We start from the raw sequence: 23866 nt of genomic DNA, 5'->3' as shown, positions 1-23866 counted from the left end.
CGCTGTTGCAGAAAGCTGTTTTGAATTGATGTACCATTCCTTGTGTTTTATAACCTTACATCGACTATGTATGTATCAAATGTATGTCGCCAACATGAATTTCACATTTAACTGTATTGCATATAATGTTTCAATTAGGAGCCGCGCGAGATGAGGTGAAGAAGCGGCCACGCGTTGGGCAACTTCACCTCACATGCAGCAGCTCATCGCTGACGTCATATCGTGACTGTATATATTTGGCTGCAATAAACAGACGGGCGTCTTTCGCTCTGGGCTTGCACACGTGTTTCGCTGCTTGTAGATCCGTCTCCGCTCCGTTGGAACGCTCAAGCTGATAGCGACGCCGCAACGACATGGTGTCAGAAATTTAAAGCTGTGGCCTGAGATAGAAGCGAAACATCGAAAGATGGACGGAGCCAAAATCTTCACGGCACCGGGTCGCCAAAGCCGCCACCGCTTGACTTGACAATACATCGGAGTGGCCGGCATGAATTCAACATTTTGATGACTATCGCTTTGCATCGGGCCTCAAAGAACGCGTAGAAGCACAGGTACGAACGCTTCTCTATGGGACGGCAAGCTCGGGACGTTTTTGCCACCTCCGGTCTATCGGACGAGGACGCGGAGAAGTTCGACGTCGTCAAGACGTTCGATACGTATTTCATAAAGGAGATCAACGTCGTGTACGAGAGCGCTTGCTTTCACAAGCGGCATCAAATGCCCGGTGAGTCAGTAGACGAATTCATGACTGCGTTGCATGTCTTAGCGGACAGGTGCGATTTTGGTGAATTTAAACAACGACTTATAGGTTCGTTGTTGGACTGAGAGACGAAAATTCTCAAAAGTCACTACAGATGGACTCCAAACTGTCTCCTAGCATCCGCCCTTTCAAAAGCACGCCTTAAAGAGACTGTTCAACAGCAGCAGGAACTCCTTCGCAACTCCACGCCAGGCCAAGCCTCGAGGGTAACTCTTCCGTACGAACATGAGCCAGTTGGCTCCGCAGCAACAGTCGATGTCGTGGGACGTCACAAAAGGCCTCAACGTGTGAACGCCACATCTTCAGTGCGTCATGACGGATGCATGTATCTACTGCGGTAGATCCCTGCATCCCCGAACAGTTTGCCCAGCGAGGAAATTTAAGTGCAATTACTGCGGCGTAAAGGGACACTTTGCTAAAGCATGCATCAAAAAGACTTCGACAGGCAACCAACGCAAGGTAAGAGTTCCTTCCGTGCAAGCAGACACGGGACAAATATTTGTGGGAGAGATTGGAACGACAGGTGCAAAAGCGCGGTATATACAAGTATGTGTTAACTCTGTTCCAGTGTTTGCAAAAGTTGATACTGGGGCCAAAGTTACCGTGGTTTCGTCATATTTTCCAGGTCTCCCTGTGAACTTAACGAGAGCCGACGAGATTTTGACAGGCGCGGGTGGTTCATGCCTCAAGGTTTTGGGCAAACTCGAGGCAGAAATTGCTTTGAAACGGAAAAGTTCTCGCCAAGCATGTGAAGGCCTCGCCTTCAAAAAACGGGTCCGCGAGCCATGGTCTCGGCCGACGAGTGACAAATCCAGTCTCTTAAAAACACCGGTTTATTCCGGATAAACAAAAAAAGCAAAACAGAGAAACATAAGACGCTACTGCGCTAAGAACAGGCTGTTCACGCGCGTGACAATAGAACACCAACGGAAAGCGGGAAGAATGTCAGGGCCTTACCGCGGTGAAACAAAACACACTGCGGAGCGAATAAAACGAGCAATGGGGCCAAAGCGCTAACGGCGACACAAGAAAGATTGCTCCTCGCGGCACAGCAACTCACAGAAATACGCCTAGGCTGTTCCTGCAGGCACTGCTTCCATCTTCGCGTCGGCGATTTTCTTTCGGTCGTCCGTGCACACCCTGCTGGCCCATGACACTCGCCGGTTGCCCCCGCGCCGGCCTTTCCGCCGGGCGAAAAAAGCCCCGCGCCTCGCTTCTGACGCGCTTATCTACCCTCGTCTGTGGCCGCTAACATCACGCCCCCCAAGATTATCTGCTTGCTCATGCGCACTCGCGCTGCCCGTGCAAACACAATACAAATAGAAAGACGCGCGCGCGGTTTAAAACACCTAAAGGGGCTGCGGAGCCCCTTTAGGTGGTAGGTCCCCTCTCAAGACGAGACACCTCCCGAGAAGCGGGGAGACCTAGCGGCACTGTCCCTAAGCCCCTCCGAGTCTCCTTTAACACCACCTCCTCGCTTGTTCCAAATGTTGCTGTTAAAGACCACCGTGTTTGTGCTGTCAGTGCTGGTGGACGTGACGCGCACCATGGACGAATGACTGTTTTGCTTGGGGTTGGAGTGTGCACACCAGGACCCTGTCGGCGGTCCACTTCCACGGTGCCTCTTGAAGGTTCCCGTGGTTACAAGCTGCGCCCAAGATGCGCGGGCTTCGGGATACTGTAACACTCGCACCACGAAGATCAGGAAACCCTGCATCGAGTTGCACACACAGAAGATGTACTGGAACACGGTCCTGGCCTTGCCCACGGCGAAGAGGCCAGGACACCAAGCAGAGTCATCGCGGTGAATGCACCACGAACTTGGGCTGCGGTGATCTGAGGCTGACTGGTCATCGCGGAGCTGGATCCGGAGTTGTGGTTGGCGGACTTGCTAGCGCTCGCCATGCGTGGCTTGAAGAGGACCCTCATCACCATGATAAATACAGGCAAGTTTATGAAGAGGATCAAGCAGGATATGCCCAAGAAGGCGACGTAGTAGATAAGTAGGTTTCGGACGATATAACGCAGTAGTCATCATGACTTCTGTAAGGATCCAGATCTACAGCGAGGCAAGTTCCAACAATGGCAGCTGGAATTCCCCATGCAATGAGAACGCGCTTCAGCATAAAGCACGTCTCGGTTGAGGCGAAGACGTGCACGAGCATCTGGTACATGTTCATGGCCTCGACGCCCATCCAGGCGAGGCAGGCGAGCAGGAAGTAATTAGTGGCCCCGGCCGTGCCCAGACACAGGTTCAGATCGTGGAAGCGCTCGTGGAGAGAGCCCACCAGGAAGGCCACTTTGAGCAGGAGCATGGCCGAGCACAAGTTGAGCAAGATCTTGCCCGACCTTTCTTTGTTCAGGCATCTGAAGAGAGCGTAGGTTAATCTGGTGAAAAACAGCCCGACGGCCGACATAATGCAGCCAACGTATGATATAAGTGAGAGAATTTGGTAGTGGTGAGGCGCTGTTGACATTTCAGGCGTTGGATCCAGCAAAAGAGAAAATGCAGTCATGTGGGTCGAGCTGCACACGGTCACGTTCCCAGACCGGTTGGTCGTAACACCGATGGTGGACCATTCTTTTTTGTGATCGTCCCAGAATCCACACACGTATCGTACAGGACTGTTGGTCGGGTACGAGTACATCAAGGGATCAGTGAGGTTCTCGATCTTACTGTCGCCAATTTTGGCTGACAGAACGACTTGACCTGCGCTCATCAGGGAAGTGAGCCTGGGGTGTTTCGCCCGGAAAAATTTGTCGTTCCGGTACGAGACGAACGCTATGCGCGGGCCTTTCTCTACCTCCTGGATCGGACGATAGGGCTCACCCGCAGCCGAGAGGGAGCTGTTGATGGCCATAAACAGAGCTTCAAAGGGAATGGTGATCACGATGCTGTCTCCATCCTCCTGTTCGTCACCTTCCCCGAAGAAATCCTCGTGGAGGTAGTGGTCTCCATTTGACCGAAGCGAGAATGTGAGGAAGTCCTGGCCCTGTGAAAGCAGCTTGGGAGACCAGGCCACCGCCTTGACCACCAGGTTTTCATTCTCGATAATGAGGGCTCCCGGTCCCAGAACCACTTCGGAGGTGAACCTCTCCACCACAGAAACCAGCTTTCCAATGGCCTTTTCATTTGCGTCTCCTTCTTCGATTATGCTGTCGTTCAGCGCCAGGAAGTTGCTGATGACGTGAATCATGGCTTGCGCGATCTTGATGTCCTTGATGGCGTAGTCAACGATTGGCTCGATCTTTTCTGCGAAGCCCTGAATCTGGTCAGGTCGTACGCTGCTCGGGTCACGCGTCAAGAACTCCAGCTCGGAGGTGAGGTTCTCGGCTGCCTGAAAACTCTTGTACCGGCAGTGCTGGGCGGAGACCTTCATCCAGCCAGTCTGGCCGTTGGGGAGGAGACGGCACTTTCGTCGTGCGTATCTGTACTCACTCGCTGGGTTGTAAGCGCCGTAGGGACACTCAACTTTGGCCACCGACCCATGCGTTACGGGCTGCCAATGGAAGGTGCCCTTGTCCGTCTGCTGAAGTTCCTCCGGACACGAATCCGCATATCCCGGCATGCACTGGCAGGTGAACTTGACATCTGACTCGTTGATGCATCGCGCCCCGTGTAGGCATGGCGATGAGAAGCATGGGTCATACTGGTGGCACGTCTTGCCGTAGTATCCGTCCACGCAGAGGCAGGTGAAGGTGTGTGACGCATTCGACTGGCACACACCGTCGTGGAGGCAGGCCGAGGGCTTCAGCAGGCACGGATTGAAATCTGAGCAGTTGCGGCCCGAGAAGCCCGTGAAGCAGTCGCAGCGGTACTCGCCGTGGCTGGTGTTGACGCATGAGCCGAACGTTTTGCACGGCTGCTCCGAGCATGGGTCGAAGTACTCGCAAGCCTCGCCGTAGTAACCCGGGTCACACAGGCACCGGTACCCGGGTAGCTCACCCGTGGTCTCACACGAACCATGCTTACACACGTTCAGCAGGCAGTAGTCGATGCGTGTGACGAAGCGGTCCACAGGACTCCCGATGCCTTCCTCTCGGCCCTTCCAGGCGTACACTTGGTACTCGTAGTCGGTCCAGGGCCGGAGGCCATGCACAGGTACGCATTTGTCGGCGGCGCCTGTGGTGACGTTGACGAAGGAGGTGACGTTCTCCGTCACAGCCCTGTATTTGACCACGTAGCCGGAAACATTGCCGTAGAGGGGCCGTTGCCAGCACACGCGCACGGTTGTCTCGTTCACCACGACGGTGCGCACGTTCTGAGGGTCCGAGATGGTCTTGACGAAGATTTCAACTCTTGCTCTGGCTTCTTTCTTAGGCGACCCTCCGTCTTCGGCGATGACAGTGAAGGCGATCGTGGAGTCTGTGACGTCCGCTAGACTGCGATTCAGCGTCACCTCTCCTGTGATACCGTCCAGGGCGAGGTACCTCAGCGCCCTTGTGGACTCCGGTCCAACCTCGAGGCGGTAGTAGACCTCGGCATTGTACGGCACCGGGTCCGGGTCCAGGGCTCGCACCTGTAGCACCCGGTATCCGGGCCGTGTGCGCGTCTGGTGCACCTCGCGTGGTACATCGGGTGCTCGAATCGTGGCAGGTACTCGTTGGGCACAGTGACCTCGATCTGCATCGTCTTCACCTCGGTCACACCCTGGCTCACGGCGGCCACAATCACCTCGTACTTGTCGCCGACCTTTCTGGTGATGGGTCGCGCGGTGGTCATGTCCCCGTGACGTGGTTCAGGTGGAAGTAGCTGGAGTCCTTGACGTCCAGAAGACTATAGGCGACGGGTTTCCCTGGTGCCAATTCGTCCAGGGCGCGCACCATGGTCACGTGCCCGGCTAGCTCAGTCGGTAGAGCATGAGACTCTTAATCTCAGGGTCGTGGGTTCGGGCCCTACGTTGGGCGCCAGATGAAGGCCTCGCCTTCAAAAAACGGGTCCGCGAGCCATGGTCTCGGCCGACGAGTGACAAATCCAGTCTCTTAAAAACACCGGTTTATTCCGGATAAACAAAAAAAGCAAAACAGAGAAACATAAGACGCTACTGCGCTAAGAACAGGCTGTTCACGCGCGCGACAATAGAACACCAACGGAAAGCGGGAAGAATGTCAGGGCCTTACCGCGGCGAAACAAAACACACTGCGGAGCGAATAAAACGAGCAATGGGGCCAAACCGCTAACGCCGACACAAAAAAGATTGCTCCTCGCGGCACAGCAACTCACAGAAATACGCCTAGGCTGTTCCTGCAGGCACTGCTTGCATCTTCGCGTCGGCGATCTTCTTTCGGTCGCCCGTGCACACCCTGCTGGCCCATGACGCTCACCGGTTGCCCCCGCGCCGGCCTTTCCGCCGGGCGAAAAAAGCCCCGCGCCTCGCTTCTGACGCGCTTATCTACCCTCGTCTGTCGCCGCTAACATCACGCCCCCCAAGATTATCTGCTTGCTCATGCGCACTCGCGCTGCCCGTGCAAACACAATACAAATAGAAAGACGCGCGCGCGGTTTAAAACATCTAAAGGGGCTGCGGAGCCCCACACGTTATGTGGTCTGGTCAGCCCGATACGACATGTTCTCGGTTTGCCAGCTCTGGAAGCACTAGGAGACGTTTGTCAACACAATCGTGCAGAAGGAGTCTACCGGTAGCGTTCCGGGCCCCGAAGTTTGCAGTACTCACAGCGCCATGCCAGGAGAGTATCGGATACGGCTTCGCCCAGACGCGCGGTTCCGTATGCTATAACTGCACCTCGGGGAGCGCGTCCGCCTTGAACTCGAGAAAATGGTGCAAATTGGCGTTATTCGTAAGTGTGACGGGCCTACGGAGTGGTGTGCCAGCATAGTACCAGTGGTAAAGCCGAGTGTGGATGTCAGGATCTGTGTATACCTTACAGTCAACTGAATAAGCGCACTCTTCGAGAGACGTTCATCCTCCCCACAGTGGATCAAGCTGTGGGTTACTGGACGCAAACTCCGGTTTCTATCACTGTGCGCCGAAACAAGGCTTCGGAAAAATTTACTACATTCATTACTCCATTCGGGCGGTACTGTTTCACTAGGTTATCTTTCGGAATTACTTCAGCGCCTGAGTATTTCCAGAAAAGAATGTCCGAAATCCTGGCAGACATGCCTGGAGTCGTTAACGTAATGAATAATATTTTAGTCTTTGGAAACAACCAGCAACATGATTCTATAGACTTGCTAACGTATTGACCAGGTTGGCAGACTCCAATGTAACGTTAAACAAATTTCAAGTGTCTCTTCGGTGTTAAAAGGCTTATTTTGGGGGGTCATATTCTAAGTGAGGAAGGCGTACAACCCGATCCAGCTAAGGTAAATGTTGTGAAAGAAATGAAGCCACCGAGCAATGCAGAGGAATTACGCAGCGTTCTGGGCATGGCAAACCATTTGAGGCGCATATTCTTGCCGCACCTTGCTCATACTATCGCTCCTTTGCGCGAGCTTTTGCAAATAGGGTCTGGATATGGGACCCAGCACAGAACGCTGTCTTCGAAAGTGTGAAATCTCATCTGCTCCGCAAAATGCATGGCTTTGTACCCTCGCCTTCCCACAATTCTTTAGGCAGACGCTTCGTCTTGTGGCCTGGGCTCAGTCCTTTCCCAAACGCAACGTAACGGTGAGCGACGTCCGGTAGCGTTCGCCTCGCGTTCCCTCACGAAAACTGAGGAGCATGTGCTGGCGCAAATAGAAAAGGAGGCGTTAGCCCTGACTTAGACTGCCGAAAGATTCGATGCCTCGGAGGTCTGGCCGTACTCTTCGAAACGGACCATAATGGTTTCCTTGCTAGGAAAAATGCCCGTTGATATGGTCCCGCCAAGAATTCAGCGGTTCAGATTACGGCTCATGCGCTATCATTTTGAGGTAATATGTTCCGGGAAAACACTTGGTCACTGTGGACGCTCTTTCGCGAGTGCCAACCACTGGAGACAAGCGAATAGCCGGGCAATTGACTGTGTCTGAAGTTTCTTCCTGTGCAAAATCATGCACTGAGGGACTTGAAACCGGAGATATTTTTTTTTTTTTGAAAAGGGTGAGAAAGGGCTCAAGAAACCGATGCAGTTTGCAAAGCCCTCCGATTGTTGTGTCGCCAAGGCTGGCCAGAAAAACCGAGTCCCTCAGAAAAGAAGTGCTAGAAAAGTTGCACGACAGGCATCAAGGCATTTCTAGAAGTCGAGCATTGGCTAAAGAGTTGGTTTGGCGGCCAGGCCTTAGCGAACAACTTGCGCAGCAGGTGAAAGACTGTGAAGCTTGCGCGCGATGTGCTGCTCAGAATTCAGAGCCGTTGATGCCCACTGCTACTCCGAATTTCGCATGGGAGAGAGTTCGTATTGACGCGTGTTGTCAACAATCGCCACTGTTTGGTGCTGGTCGATTATCTGTCTCGCTACCTGGAAATTGCGCTTCTCCCGCCGACTACATCTGTGGAGGAACCAAAAGACGAAAAAGTGCTTGCGGTCACAGATCATTGCCAGGCATTGACAGATGATGAGATCACGTCTCTCTTTGATATGTCTCGCATACCTGAGGAGGAGTTGGCCCAACTGAGGAAGGTAGTCAAGGCATACACTGAAGTGTTTTCTCGAGGCAACTTTGACCTCCGGCAATGTGGGGCACTCAAACACCACATAGACACACGGGGCGCATCTCCTGTGTATCAGAGGGCCTACCGCATTCCGTATGCGCAGCGCGAGGAGATGGCCAAGCAAGTGCAGGATATGCTGAAAGCCGGAATCATAGAACATTCTAACTCCCCGTGGGGTTCGCCTGCACTACTGGTTGAAAAGCCAGATAGGTCATTCCGTTTTGTAGTTGACTACCTACAGGAAGCTAAACAGTGTCACCAGAGTGGACCCGTATCCACTGCCAGATATCCAAGAGACCTTGTCACAGTTGGGATCGGCCAAGTACTTCTCGGTTGTGGACTTTGCCTCTGGCTTCTGGCAAATCGAGATGGATCCTTCTGATAAGAAAATAAAAAACGGCGTTTAACACGACCAGTGGTCATTATCAATGGACGATAATGTCCGTGGTATTAGTAAACAGTCCTGCTGTCTGGCAGCGAACCGCCGACGTTGTGCTCGAGGGGTTGACTGGCCACGCATGTCACGTGTACATGGATGACATAATCATCTATATCTCTACGATCGAGCAGCATATGATAAATATTGAGGCAGTGCTGAGGAAGACTGAAAGGCGCCGGGCTGAAGTTGAAGCCGAGAAAGTGCCAATTTTTGAAGGCGAAAGTAAAGTACCTCGGGCATGTAGTGTCTGCCAACGGCGTGCAACCAGATGAGGAGAAAGTTGAGGCGGTTCTCCGCTTTCCCAACCCAAGCGGTGTCAGACAGGTGCGGGAGTTTCTGGGCTTAGTAGGGTATTATCGACGTCACATCGTAAACTTTGCGCAAATGGCTAAGCCACTGACATTGCTAACAGCAAAGCACACACATTTCGAATGGACGGCCGAGACGCAAGCTGCTTTCGAGAATCTGAAAAGAAAGCTCGTTGAAGCGCCAATACTCAAGTACCCTGACTTTAGGAAGGAAGTTTATCCTTCAAACCGATGCGTCACAGAGCACGGTTGGAGCAGTCCTGTCGCAAAGGTTAGAACAAAATGAACATCCGGTGGCTTCCCCAAGTCGTCAGCTAAATAAGGCTACAGAAAAAGAATGCTTGGCTGTTGTATGGGCGGTTCGCCACTTTCGCTGTTACTTGTATGGTCGCAAGTTTAATATAGTGACAGACTGCCAACCGCTTAAGTGACCAGAGATCCTAGCTCGCGACTGGCACGCTGGAACCTTCAGCTTCAAGTCTATGACTTTGAAATAGAGCATAGAGCGGGAAAAGTGCACGCAAACGCAGATGCCTTGAGTCGGGTGCGCTCGGAACTAGTCTCTGAAGTTAGGACCACAGCTTTTATTCCAATTATTGATAAAGAAAAGCTGAAACAGGAGCAGCAGAAGAATGCGAAACTTCAAGAATTCAGGGATAAACTAGCAGACTACCCGGAGTATTCAAGGGGATACGCATTGAGCGCATCTGGCTTGCTCTTAAAGGTGTGCCCGTACCCGACGCAAAGGCCAGGCGCGGCTACCAGAGAAAGATACATTGTACCGCGCAGCCTGGGTAGAGATGTGTTACGTGCATACCATGACGCACCATACTCCGGTCATTTCGGGGCCAAGAAAATGAGACAGAAAATTCAATGGAAGTATTTCTATTTCTGGCCAGAAATGAAAAATTCGATTGCCGAGTACTGCGCTCAGTGCGAATCCTACCAGTTACGAAAAACACCGAAAAACAGGAAACGCGCTCCGCTTCAGGAGTTTAGAGAATTGAGCGCACCTTTTGAGAGAACGGCCATGGATGTTATCAGACCCTTACCAACAACCAGTAATGGGAACAAGTACGTGCTAGTATTCTGCGATCATCTGTCAAGATTCGCCGAAGCCATTCCAATGATTGACTAGAAGGCGCCAACAGTGACGAGGAGCTTTGTTGAGAGAGTCGTTTTGCGCCACGGTGTGCCCAAACAGCTGCTGACTGACCATGGGAGCAATTTCACTTCCAAGGTTATGACAGAAGTGTGTCAGCTTCTAAAGGTTAAAAAGCTGAAAACAACAGCATACCACTCAGAATATAATGAGGAAATAGAACGGCTGAACCAGACTCTTAAGCAGCTGCTCTCCATGTTGTGCACGCGACCAGAGAGACTGGGATTTGTGGATCCCGTATGTAATTTTCGCATACAACACCGCCGTCCACGAGAGTACTCATGAGACGCCGTTTTTCCTAATGTATGGCCGAGACCCAGACATGCCGCAAGAGGCATTTGAGGAATGTGGGGGTCCCATAGTACTCCGTCATGGACGATTATCGGACACAGCTGGCGTTGCGACTGCAGCTATCTCACGAGATGGCAAAGAAAGCTTTGGCTTCCACCTCCACGGTACGGAAAGCGAGATATGACATTAAGCAGAGCAGAGTTCATGGCAGGAGATCGGGTCTTGCTCAAAGTTGAGCACAGTGAAAGGGGGCTGTCACATAAACTGGCGCTAAAATGGAAAGGCCCCTTCCGCATCGTGGAAAAGCTAGGCCCCGTAACATTTCGTGTTCGGAGCTGTGAAGGGAGGCACCCAACTTTCACTTTGCATGCGAACAGACTGAAGCGCTCAAGAAAGGGCCCCTCAAAGTGATTCAGAACAGGAAAGAATCGATGCACGCAGAGCGCAACAAGCTCAATAGGTCCCGAAATCGTTCACGGCATTCTGACACATGCTCAACATTTACCGCCGAAAAATGCTGAAGACGGTGATATTCAACCCAGCAGCACTGCCGAGGGTGACGTGGATAATTCGCAGGCAGCAGGGTCGCAGGCACTGGAAGAGAACAGGGATGAAAATTCCGAACTGCCGACAGAGCTAGACCATGAGCTGATTTTGCATCCCAATGTGTGGGATATGTACTATCCTGTGTCTTGATTGGTAACGCTGTGAGCCTGCTAGTAAGTTTTGGTGTAGCACGCTTCCCCGTGTGGCGGTTTCCGCGTGTCGGAGGCAACGGGTCATCTCCCCGCAATTCCGAAATCCCGTGAAGTAAGTGCCACGCGTGTGTTTCCCCGTGTGTCGGCTCCCCCTGCTCACAATCCCCTCTCACCCCACCCTTCTTGTCGGCAGTCGAAAAAGCCGGAAAGCAGGGGTCAGCGCCCTACCGCCCCCCCCCCCCCCCCCCCAGACGTTAATGGTTTTTAGGGGGTGTCTTGGCGACGAGCTTGTGGGCGTTTCCTTCTTCTTTCTTTTTGTGAAGGGCGCAACTGGGTTATGCGAAAAGGAGGAAAATAGCCTTTTCTTCCCCATTCTTTCTTCGAGCGTTGTACAAATAATTTCTATGCTTAAGAAACAGCAAAGCCTTTGATTTTGACAACATTTTTTTCCATGTCGAAAACAGCAGCTGGTGGTTGTTAACCGACTAAGTGCATATAAGTAGTGGCGGTCCATGGCGTGTGAACACTGTAACAGAAGTACGTGAACATGTCATACGGCTACTACAGGTGTCTAATAAGCCTCCCGGCGTGTCAAAGTTCAACATGCTTTTTTTTAGAGAGAGAGAGAGAGAGAGAGAGTGCAACTGGATAAAAAACAAAATAGCAAAGCTCAAGGTATTTGTCTAATCTTAACGGCACTGTCCGCTGCAATGAATAGAAGCTATCTTGAAACCAATTAAGAGGTTTCTTTTCTGTTTCGAAAAGAGCCAAATGCACCTTGGCGCAAAGAAAGCAAAATGCAGTTTTATTTTTTTTTTTTTATCCACAGCAACACATTGGAAGGCTATAAGTGACAGCTTTGAAGATCTTTGAGCAAACTAAAAGTTGCAGCTGAACTTCACCTAATTCGGTGCCCAGATTTGGCTCTTTTCGGGAAAAACAAATGCGTTCTTAGTAGGGTCTTTCTATTTTTTTCCTTGCTTTTCTTCGCGCTTTAAAATTACAACTCGCATTGGGAACACTTTTGCTTGGGAACAAAACTGTGTATCTTAGGAAATGACAATTATATACGAATCGCATATTTGACGATTCACATTCCTTGCACATTGGATTAAAGCGCTTTTTGAAAAGTAGCTGCCGCTTTCTTGAGTGACATGGACACCAGGCCATCATACAGCCGCACGAATGGGCGCTCCCGGCTGCGTATATCCGATCCCAACAAACGGATGCGGCGCGAGGGGGAAAACGAAGATGGAGAGGGAGAAGAGGCCGTCGGCTGGCTGTTACGAGCTGCGGCCAACACCCCCATTCCACGCTAGCGACCCGTGGGCCTCGGCCAACACCTTCTCGGCACCCGTGTTGTGGTGGCAGCAGCGGCAGTGCGCGATGCGCGTTGTTGCGTGGATGTGTGTGCGCGCTCTTGTGCTATACTTGTGCCGCGAGTTTTCTCCAAAGACCGCATGAGGCTAGTCATCTTGTCTTGCACCGCCCCGGATGAACTAAATGCGATTTGTGCATTGATTCAATCGCTGGCGCAAGGCCGCTCCACGAAGCCCTTCGTGGCTCAGACGCAGGTTTGTTACATACCGCTTACATGCAAATCGGCCCCGAAATGCGATCTATTTTATGAGGTAACCCAAGCCTTGTATTTCGGCAAGATCCCCACTAAGGTACGACTGTATTACTTACGCCCTCCGGTGAAGAAAAGACCTGCATTTAAAAAAAAGCAAACCGTCCGCAGCTGTGCTTTCTGACCGCCTCTACTGCGTGCAGACACGTTCCGCCGTGCATGCAGTGAGAGTGATTTGTGAATTTCGCAAGGCTACAATGAAATGAAAGTGCGGAGACCAAATGCATTTGGCTGCTTTCGGGATGACGTGTTTTGTTCTTCTGACAGTAATGTGCGGCTTCTGCAAGCTCTAAATGAAACGGCTGTGATTGAAGTTTGGTTATGTGTAAAGCACGAAATTCGTTACTCGTCCGCTTTCATGAAGGACATGCACGCCCTTTTTTATTTGATCTTGGAAACCAATTCCAAAATTTGGAGATCGCCCGCATTATCATCAGAGGAAGTGACCTTTACAGTATGAAACATTGTTTTTGTATGCTACTTTTTCGATAAATGACAGCCATGTGGCACATTTCAGAACAATCTTGTTTGCGTTATGCCCCGTCGCCATCTGCTGCCTCTGACTGCACTCGCGAGTTTTGTTTCGTTAATTTGCATGGTTACTAAACAGCTTTTTGTTGCTCTTTTGGTGTGGTATAAGGGGTTCAACTTCTACAAGCAAGTTTCTTTTTTTGCAAAGTAAGTGATGACAATTTGTTGCTACAATATATTAATCCATTTCTCTCTGCCACCAGCCCAAAGTGCCATGTCCGGTGAAGGTATATGTCTATACTGATCAGTTAAGCGAGACAGAATGCATGAAACAAAGTCAGTGACTGTTTTCACATAGAGGAATAGAGAAGAAGTAATTCATTTGTAGCCAATGTGCATGAAGCAAAAAAGGTACTATCATTGGCATGTTTTAACCTTTGCAGCATATCTGCACTCTTGCTGCCCATGCAGCCACTAGTTGCTACTGTTACGATATGGACAAACTGTCCCGATGAACTAGAATTCTGGCAGGATTATCCACAATCACTATAATATTTGGCTTCTGCTGTGCCTTGGTTGTATAGTCCTTCCACCTAGCAATAGCAACACACTTTCACCACTAGTACATCAAGTGAAAGTTGCTGGTTTGCATCAAGCACCTTGCAGCGGCAACCTTGTGCCACTCTTAGGATAAATTAAATTTGAAGGGAATAAACACTGCATGTGATGAATAAGACACCAGTGGAGTGCACATCAATAGAGTGCCCAGATGTACAGGCGCCCAAATCTTTAACTGGCGTGCGCGAGCGGCGACTTTTCTGTGCGTCAGCGCCCTATGACAGAGCGAAGTTGGAAACAGGATGAGGCTAAGCGCATGCTCACAAAGCACGCCCAGCTGGATGCGTCGTCTGCCAGGCTGTTCCGTCCAGCTGAGCGTGCTTTGTGAGCATGCGCTTAGCCTCATCCTGTTTCCAACTTCGCTCCGTCATATGGCGCTGACGCACAGAAAAGTCGCCGCTCGCACACGCCATTAAAGATTTGGGCGCCTGTACCATTCACAGTAGCATACTGCACCAGTGAAAACTGTCAAAAAGTGTGAGAAGCTCATAGCCAACTTTATTATAAGCGGAACATATTTCAGCTCCATCATGTAATGAGTTGCAAGACGAGAAGCGAAACTTTTCCATAGACGTATCATCAATAGTGGTATTTAGTTAGAAATGTTGCAGTAAGGTGTTCACTTGGCACAAATGGTCTGAGGCTAAGGTTGATGGAGACTGCCTAGCCGGTGTCATCGTTCAGAAGAGCCAGACTTTTTCCATGGCCACAGTGGAAAATGTGAAGTGCTTCCGAGCTTCTCCTTTCCTACTTTTTTTACCCTCCTTCTTTGTTTATACATAACTTATTTTTCATTTTCAATTCAGTTTCATTGCTTCATTAACATAAACTTGTATTTTTCACATTGAGAAAAACATCCATGAGCAATTTCATTGCTTTAAAATATGGACCTCTGTTAAGAACTTATTCCTGCTTCATTTCTTCAGATGCACCAAGCAAAAACCATTAAGCTCTGGTGTCGTAATTTCTGGATGCATAAACAATACTGCCCTACACTGTCACTATCTGCAAAAAAATCTGTTATTGTGTCCTGTAAAGCTGGAAAAAAGGTGCAAAATTCTTGTGATGCTCAAGTTGGCAGACAACCCCTGCATATTGTCGATTTCAGTCGTACTCCATGTCTGTCATCTTAAAGTAGAAGGGTATGAAAAGTGAACCAGATATGATTAACGCAGCCTTTTTGATATATTTTGTTCTCAGTGACTTATGAATACACAGCTTTCTAAATATATTTTCTGTCACATATGGCCCCTATAGCCAACATGATTAAATGGTTTAGAAGAATGTCAGTTTGGGCTAAATAGTGCATACTGTTTGAGACTGAAAATAATAGTTCTAAGAAGTGACACAAGAGAGAATGACGCAGGACGAGCGCTAAATTCATCTGGCCTTTATTCACTGCCAAGGCAGCAAATATATAGAAATTTTAAGGCATGCGCATGAACAACAACACGACACATTAAACAAACCGTTCAAGATATGTCATCTCAGTCTTGAAAAGGTGAACCGATGTACCACTCACACGCTTTCCCTCTCTTTCTTATGTGAAACGCCTCCAAGACCTCGCGTGCCTTCAAATCTCTACTTCTGCCCAGAATCTTTATCTCATGAAGCTGTGGTTCACATATCTTTCAGTGCACGCATATTTTTTCCCCCGGTGCATGTTTTGCCGCTCGGTTGCACATGAAGCAATTTGCACAATGCTCTGAAAGATGTGCACCTCCTGGTTCTTTTTGTGATAGTGTATGCTCAGCTGCACGGTCATTCACACGGCGCCTCGATTGGGGCTTTTCCGCAGGCCAGTGGTATCTCATATACTACTACTATGCAGCACTTCACGTACTGCTTGCCATGTTTTTTGCTGCAAGCGCCCTCCTTTTCATTGCTCGCAATGCGCGCGCATAATTGTGCAAGCTTTCGTGGAACCTTTTTCACATTGTGCGGAACCCTGTGAACATAGGGTACCACTTCTGGTTTCACGCTTGACTTTCTTGTCTCGCACGACTTTTTGAACATTACACGTTTTGGTTTTCCTTAGGAAGGCTTCAGCATCACCAGTGATTACCGAGCTTGGGAACCCCGCCATAGCAAATCAATCCACTTGCTTTTCAAAGCTCGCCTGCATAGTATGTTCACACGACTTCACAAGAGCAGACCCAAGGCAGAGGTTAGCAATAGCGCGTTTCAGTCTTTGAATGAGCCGAGGAATAAGGCAGCAGTTCCTTCCGTGGTCGAGGCGAGTATTGCCAACACACATGATGCTCGCCCAAGGTAGTACTTAAATCTATACTTAAACTGAAAATATCCTCGCAAAGGGAGTTCACGGGTAAAACACAATCCCTGCCCCTCTTCTTGAAAGTTGGCTAAAACTGGGCTTACAGCATCTGTGTAGGTCAAATCTTTCTGTTCTTTAATAACTGTTAGAAAATCATCAACATAACTGAAAACGTTTAGTACTTCCTTCTCAGTCAAACTGAGTTCTAGGGTGCGGTCATTAAAGGCTAAAAAAATGTTAGCACAGAGGCTACGCAGGATCTCATGCAAATCCTTCGTCTTTGTCGGTAAAAGCTGTTATCAAAAGATACAAACGTCACACTGAGATGAAATTATACCAGCTTCATAAAATTACTAATTGACACACCTGAGGAGTTCTGAAATCAACTGTGCCGCTACTCTCTATTGCATCCCTTACAGAAGTGAACAAGGAAGGCATCGTGGGGCTGTCACATGAATATGCATTCATGCACTTTGTACTCGGGTGACTACAGTTTCTGGAGCAAAAAGGTACATTTAACCTAGCAGCAATGAACATTTGTCAGTATCCTTCCTTTAACTGTGCTTTGTAGGCCATATCTGTTAGCAGCTTCCTAGCACCCTCTACAGACAAAAGCTTGTGGATGTGTGTTATCAAACAGCCTGGTAGGTACCATAGGTTTTGATGGAACCAATAAGCTTGAAATGGTTGTGAAAATGTTATGAACTCTGGGGTCTATGGTTTCTGGGCCAAAAAGGTACATTTAACCTAGCAGCAACAAACAATTGTCAGCATCCTTCCTTGAACTGTGCTTTGTAGGCCATATCCTACCTGCAACTCAAGTCTGAAGAGTTCTGTACCCACATTATGGCAGTTGTCCAGCTGTCCCCTTTCTTAGCAACCGAACTCTCGTCTTCATTCATGCTGCATATACATTTAGTATGTTTCCTTTTTGTTGTGGCATGAAAGGATTGGATAACCACAATATTTAAGATGACTACTGGCAGAGCACTCCAGTATTAAATTTAACAAGGACTTTATAACGTCTTAAATTACACAGCAGAAGTCAAACTGATTGAAGCACTATTGATTTTCTAATGTACCGGTGAAAAACACAAGAACACACAATTTCAACAAAGACAGGCAATTTCCTTCAATTTGTTTACTGCACGGCAATGGCATCTGAACAGCACGCACGAGCTGTTATAATTTGGTTAAAAAAAAAAGTTGCATGCATCTGCTCTGGTGTATGTATGTAGGGTATGCTGTATTGCTATTTCTAAAGAAAAAAAAAAAAAAAACACTTTGACCAAAATGTGGCTTCCCTGGCTTAGGGAGAGCGAACCACTTTGCAGCTCTTCATCTATTTACAAAAACACTCTATTACCACCAAGCAAAAAGCCAGGCTTGCTAACCAAGTGTACATATGTTTTACAAAGCTAGAATTTGCATGTTTCGATTGTAGTTTGTACTGCCTTGCAGTGGATATCTAATGGGGGAGGCAGTAAGTTACAACTGGTCGGCCCCACAGCTACAAATAAATATAGCAACGACATACCAAACCCCCACAAAAATACTTATCATCGATGTGTGACCGCTTACAGAGTAAAGGATAAAAAATAATGATTTAGGCAACCAACGCCAAGGCAACGACGAAATTGAGTCGTGTGTGTTGTCCATTTTGGCCTTGAAGTCGAACCAACTTGCCCAACAGCACAAGTCTCAATCGAACAGTTTGAAGCATGAGCGCTCAAATCTCGAAGCAGTAGTACAAGTATAACAGTAGAAACTTCAATTAATGACGCACATTTCGTGGCACCACCAAAGAACTATATGGATCTAGCGCCAGTGCAGTCAAACCAGACAGGCAGACGCTTTAAAACTCGGATCAACATTATGCTACTAGCCAGAGCCAAGTAATTGCGGGCAACACATGCGGCAACAGCCGTAGACACCCTATGGTAACAGCGGACCGCGTCCGTGAAAACCGCATACATTCAGAACATAAATATCTGTAGTGCATTTCCGTAAGCACAAGACAATTCACGAAAGCCAATAGTTTAAAATCCGGCTTAATGTGGAAGCAGACGGTGCCTGAAGTGGTCATCAGAAAACCAACATCGCTTCAGCACTATTGCTGGGAAAAAAATGTGAACTTGCAGCGCAACTGTTTCCACACTCGTTTAAGGTTAATTTCAAAAGAAATGCTTTGCAAACCGGGAGGAGCAAAACAAACCTCTGAGATATTCTGAGGAGATAGCGAGCTCGCTATACCCCTATACTGGGCGCAGCCATCTTGCAAAATAACATCAATGACACAAGAGAAAAAACAAAATGTGTCAAATATAGCCACATTTAACTGTTCCAAAACATGCTCGCAAAGTAGTGAATTATATTGTATTTTGTGTTATGACGAGTAAACAAAATAATTTGTAATGTGTCTAAAGGCACATGATTGTATGTGAACAGTAGCAGTAGTCAGGCAGTCAATAGGTAGCAGCGTAGCAAGTTAGCAACACAACGCAACCACAGCGACATTAGCAGCATGGCGCATTGTGGTGCAGCACGGGAAGAAACTTGTACACGGTGGTTTTGAATTCAGACGTCATCAAAGTGGAGCCATAGAGCTTTCATCATCAGGAACGTTGTAAACTTCGGCAGTGGATCATGGTTCGGACCAGCGGACGGAGACCCGAGGACGACGAGCAGCGTAGGCGCGGTGTGTTCCATGCAGTGATAACTAAAAGATGACCCTTCGTTTAGGACTCCATACGGGTGTTGTAGCTAGAACGCAGCTCAGGGCTTATTCCGAAGCACACGTCTCTGGCAAGGCTGTAAACAACCTAATATTTGAGACGGGGCCTGCTGTCCTAAAACGACTAGCGTACTGCAGCTTTTTTGCAGATGCCTGCGGCTGTTTCGTTGGTGATACTCTGACGATGCGCGAGTGCTGCCATGGCTTTGTGAAAACTTTCAAAAGCTGCATTTCAAAATGCGCAAAATAAGAGAGCTAGATAATGCAACCATAGTACATGCTCTCTAGGTAAGTATGAACTTCATGCTGCAAACTGAATTATAGCTCAATTATTCAGCAATCTTGATTCAAAGGTAATTGCGTGAAATGTAAGGACAAGGAAGAAATAATTAAGCCACCATCTTCCACAACTGCACAAATGTAACGAGCGCTCATATTTTGCACAGTTTTGCATAAAGTTCTCACGAGCAAACTTCTTTCACCTCCCAGTTATGAGCATGCATTGTGTGCCCGTTATTGCTTCCAAAGCATTTTATAACACCAGTACAATTAGTCATACCTTGCTAACAGGTACACATTGATTCTAGACTCAAACTGCCTCATAAAAAGTTTCCTGTTATCAGAAATCTTGATGAAACAAAGATTAAATGCAGTGTCAAGCCAAGTTTGTAGCAGTCAATTGTTCAGTTCTTTCATGTGCAATATCGTGGTTGACATTTCATGCAAATGATTTAACACCTTGACGTGCCTAGTGAGTTATGACAAAACATGGTATAGGCTACATTCATATCTTTACAGTGGAACTGTGTTTGTTAAATAGTGTCTCGTCTCGCACATAATTGCTGTAGAATTGTTACTGAAAGGGCCCACGAAAAGCCATTTATTAAAACTAGAAAACGCGTGCAAGCAATCAGTACCTCTGCAATGCAAACATTTTCAAGCTACCTGCATTAGCACTGATCGTATCGGTGCAAAAAATTACTCTTGTCCCCATCAACTCAGCGCATGCCACCATGCCCTATCCCGCCTGCCTGCCTGCATCACCTGGGAGTGTCCAGTTATTTTGTGCACCCAGCAGACCCCAATAACATCATTGAAGAGTGAGCGCACGAGAGGCGTCACCTTATTTGATTGCGAGCAGTTGCCAGGAGCACTTTTTAAACATTATCTGCAAAGCTTTGAAATCTGACTTGAGTGCTCAGAAAGACCACCTCCGTGAACTTCTTGCATTAGAATATTACCATTGAAGCACTCATCAGCTCAGCATGTTTATCAGCTTCAACCAGGTAGGACAACTTTATAGACTGTGACTGTACTAGCTTAATCAAGCAATTCTTGAAGCTTTGTGAGGGGTGTGACGATACCTCTGAGCATGTCCATCTGCTTCATTCTTTTGCTTGCCTGTGCCCGCAATGAACATGAATTCTTTCCTGCTGAATGATAGTCATAAAGGACCTATGAAAATGCCTTTCTGGGCTGTGTTAAATGCTTCACAAATTTTCCTGATTGTCGTTGCGTTTGCCACATGTCAAAACCTACTTTCTCAAGCACTGACGCACATTTACCCCCATTTTTCAATGATATGCTAGGTCTCCTAGGGCACCACTCACATCACACTTGTGTTCAACAGCACCACTTCCACACAGTATTAACATTACAGCGGGCCTGACATAACGGAGACAATGTTTAGTTCGGGGTCATTTCCTTTTTGCATTAACTGGAATAGTCCTTTCCGCTTGCAAAGGTAACAATTTCTTTTTCCAACGGATGCCAAGCGTTGCCCTTAAGTGGACTGATGAAGCCAAGACATTTGCAGGGGTCAAGTGGATTCAACTAGTGCAGGCCCTGGTTAATTCGAGAAATATGGGAGAGACCTTTGTCCTACCTGGGCCTAGAAGCAGTGTGTCCTACTCAAGATCCAAGGGTCTTGGAGGGCTGGATTCCGATCTCACCCTCTTATCTCAAAGGCAAAGTCTGAGTTTGCAGCACTTGCCAAAGTGGCCATGCCGTATAGTCTTCTGCCATAAAGACAACCTGATACCCAGTAAGCGCCCGGCCATGACAGCTGCCAACTACTTTCTGACAAAGTTAAAGTGGAAAGACGGGCTAGTTGGTATTGGTATGATGACTGCGGGTACAAAAACACAGGATGAAGGAAGGAGACAGGCGCAGGATGAACGCTTCGTCCTGCATCCTTTGAAGCATTTGCCCTGCGTCTGTCTCCTTTCTTCTTCCTGTGTTTTTTGCACTGAGATGCATATTTTTTTCTGGCAATGGCATGTGATTTTTCGCTCATGATGCTGACACATTCCATAACGCTGACAGCAAATTTTCTGCAAAACACTGCAAAAATTTTGTTTTTAAAATTGAATTTTAAATTTTAAAAGTTTTACAGGGTTCCCACGCGAATTCAGTTGAGTGGTACCTTCTCGTGAGTGCAGAATAAAGCTCGCTCGATGGCCGATTGGCTGCTGTTGCCTTTTTGTCCTACCAAAATGTTTGCTCACCTATGCCAATGTCAAAATGACATTGCGGCAAAGCGAGCCAGTTCCAAATCAAACAGTTTCATGGTGTAGCGCCTTCCCCTGGCTGCGCAAAGACTGCGGCCAAAGCATGGCCGCTGGAAAAATGAAAAAGGACGCCGGCTGGCAGTGGCACTTGAAACCACAGTTGGCTGGTCTGTTCTAGTCTAGATCCTTATCAGCTGTCTCGTCCTTCGCTCCTGAGGTCTTCAGCCTACAATGTATTCGGCCCCTGTTCCTTTTTGCATAATGCCAGCCTTGCCTCGAGCCCAAGTAGCATTTAGCTTCTGCGGCATTGTTTTGATATGATAGCTTAAAGACTTCGTTTTCCAGAAAATCCAGCAACAGCAGCAATATTGGAGCGAAAAATCACGGGCATGCCTCTGGCAGGTAGCAGTTGGCAGGTGAGAAGCCGTGCACTGACTGGTCAGCAGGTTGTCTGTCGCCACGAAGCCACAAGACATGGCCGACTTGGAACTCCTGACTCAAGCAGCTTCTTTGAGATGGAGGGGGAAATGAGAATCGGACTCACCGGAAGCCTTCTATACTGTAACAAGAATCTCCCATTGATAGCGCAAGCTACAACACCGATGCATCGTATCCTCATCGATCGGAGCAGCCAGCTGGGAGCCCCAACCGAGTGCCGTGCGCCGAGTAGAGTGGTTGGCAGCCATTGTCTCCCTCCTCACACAGAGCAGACAACTGACGTTACATGGCATCTCTTCTCTAGCTGCAACACAGCAGGCCCACACCTGTGTAGCCTAGACTAGTTGAACCTGTTATGCCCATTTAGAAACTGCTTGAGTAATTCATCCGTACTAAACAGGCATGAAACAGATAACGAGTCAAGCACATTACTCCTATGCCATGCAGGCACGTTCTTGGTTGAAGCAGGTCTTTTTAGCTATGGCTGTTGGTGTTTCACGTAATGTGCTGGCTCACGAGTATAAGCTAATGAGTAGGTGTGGGATGATAGTGTCACAAATTCAGGAATTGGTGATTCAGCGAGTTGTAAAGTAATGAGGATCTGCAGGGGAAGCCATTAAAACTATCGCATTAGGGCTGATGTCTTCCAGTTTTTTTCTCTTTTCTTGCGTTTTTTTTAAGGTTTGATTTTTTTTTTATTTTTGAGGAAATATGCTAAAAGGAACCTATAAAGGTAATTATTGTCATTGTAATGCAGTACACTTCTAGGATTTTTTTTGTTGGTATTCAAGTCAAATTTTAAATGTCTCTGCATACCCCCTTTAATTTACAAATTTCTCAAAATTGCTTTTCGCAGTCTATTTGGACATCATCTCACGGCCTACTCTTAGCTGCCCCCTACTGACATAAACTTGGCCATCTGGGACCAAATGATGCAGGCAAAATGGGCCACAGTGGGGAATGGTTGTGACATTTTCTTTACTTTTCTCATCGGCATGTGTCGAGTTGAAGGGAAAGGAGGGGCATTATTTTTTACCTCCATCTGTGTTAGTAAAACCAGCTTAAAAATTTGTGTCGTGGAAATGAGTGATGAAATACTAATCGTTAGTGCACCTTTTCTAGCCACAGCAAATACCTTTTCATTGTTCCTTTAATTGAGCTGAACTAGTTCCTTCATTATCACAAAAATGTATGCAGCTTTGCTTTCATCTATTTGTTCCTTCTTTGTTGTGGTTTCCATGCAGCAGTTTTATAACAACTTTATTCCTTTCGTGCACAGACAAGTGTAGCAAAATGAATGGCTCGTGACGACATGCATATGAAAAAAGCCAAAAGTGATTGAAATCAAGTAAAGCATATGGAAATTTTTATTATTGTTGTTTCACAGGATATTCAATGGAAAATTATTACTTTAATCGTTTTTTACCTGAAAGATTACGGTGGAAGTAGGAGAGACGGCAACTATATGTAAATAGAGAGATCCAAAGCTACAGCAGTGGCTGTTAAACCTTGTTCGTCCGAGTGTACTAATTCGGTTGTGCATAGCCGAATATTGAGATTGCTCACAAGGGTCACCCCCAACCAATGCGGCAATAGGTCTAATACCACAAGTGCCACTTGGAATGCGATTGAGTGGTGAGAGTAGCAGCTGTACCAAAACCCTTTAGTCCTCCTCTAGGAGCACCAAAGGGTTCTAGCCAGAGCCACTGTTAAAGGTATACTGCAGGGAATTTGCAACTTTCTCTGAAATCGCTGAAATTGCATTCAGGAGATGCAGTTATCAAAAGCTGTTTTGTGCACTGCTTTGAGATTATTGTACTGGCAAGTTATATTTTGTAGAAGATGGCTGTAAAAGTGTGAACTTTCCTTAGAACTAGTGCTAGGTAGTTTTTAATGAGGAATTATATACAACTCTGAAAAGTTTTGTTAAGCAA

General features: G+C 47.9%; 2 protein-coding genes, 1 non-coding gene and 1 pseudogene across 5 annotated transcripts in view; 2 read left to right on the top strand and 2 right to left on the bottom strand.

The window, feature by feature from the left end:
- LOC146182554 (terminal uridylyltransferase 7-like) overlaps nt 1–23866 on the bottom strand; it is a 257608-nt gene that overhangs the window by 180546 nt on the left and 53196 nt on the right. For 2 of the 3 annotated variants that reach the window (XM_084577690.1, XM_084577703.1), the window contains exon 1: nt 1821–1933. The exons of the other annotated variant lie outside the window; for it this stretch is intronic. The gene's annotated coding sequence lies outside the window, so the exon portion shown is untranslated. Of the gene's footprint in view, nt 1–1820; nt 1934–23866 lie in introns of those variants that run through there. 3 annotated transcript variants of the gene reach the window in all.
- Nucleotides 151–1397, top strand: LOC146182557 (uncharacterized; annotated as a pseudogene).
- Nucleotides 2151–6076, bottom strand: LOC146182555 (adhesion G-protein coupled receptor G6-like). The gene is given in 6 exon segments (XM_084575971.1): nt 2151–2542; nt 2545–2775; nt 2778–5327; nt 5330–5485; nt 5488–5601; nt 6064–6076. Coding segments are annotated over 6 exon segments (3456 nt in total).
- TRNAK-CUU (transfer RNA lysine (anticodon CUU)) lies at nt 5596–5668 on the top strand. The gene has a single exon. It is a non-coding gene; the product is annotated as a tRNA-Lys (tRNA).

Source organism: Amblyomma maculatum, chromosome 8 (assembly GCF_055883805.1).
Source record: "Amblyomma maculatum isolate TAMU_Amacu chromosome 8, ASM5588380v1, whole genome shotgun sequence".
NCBI classification, from domain to species: domain Eukaryota; kingdom Metazoa; phylum Arthropoda; class Arachnida; order Ixodida; family Ixodidae; genus Amblyomma; species Amblyomma maculatum.
This window is presented reverse-complemented; position numbering and strand designations above follow the sequence as displayed.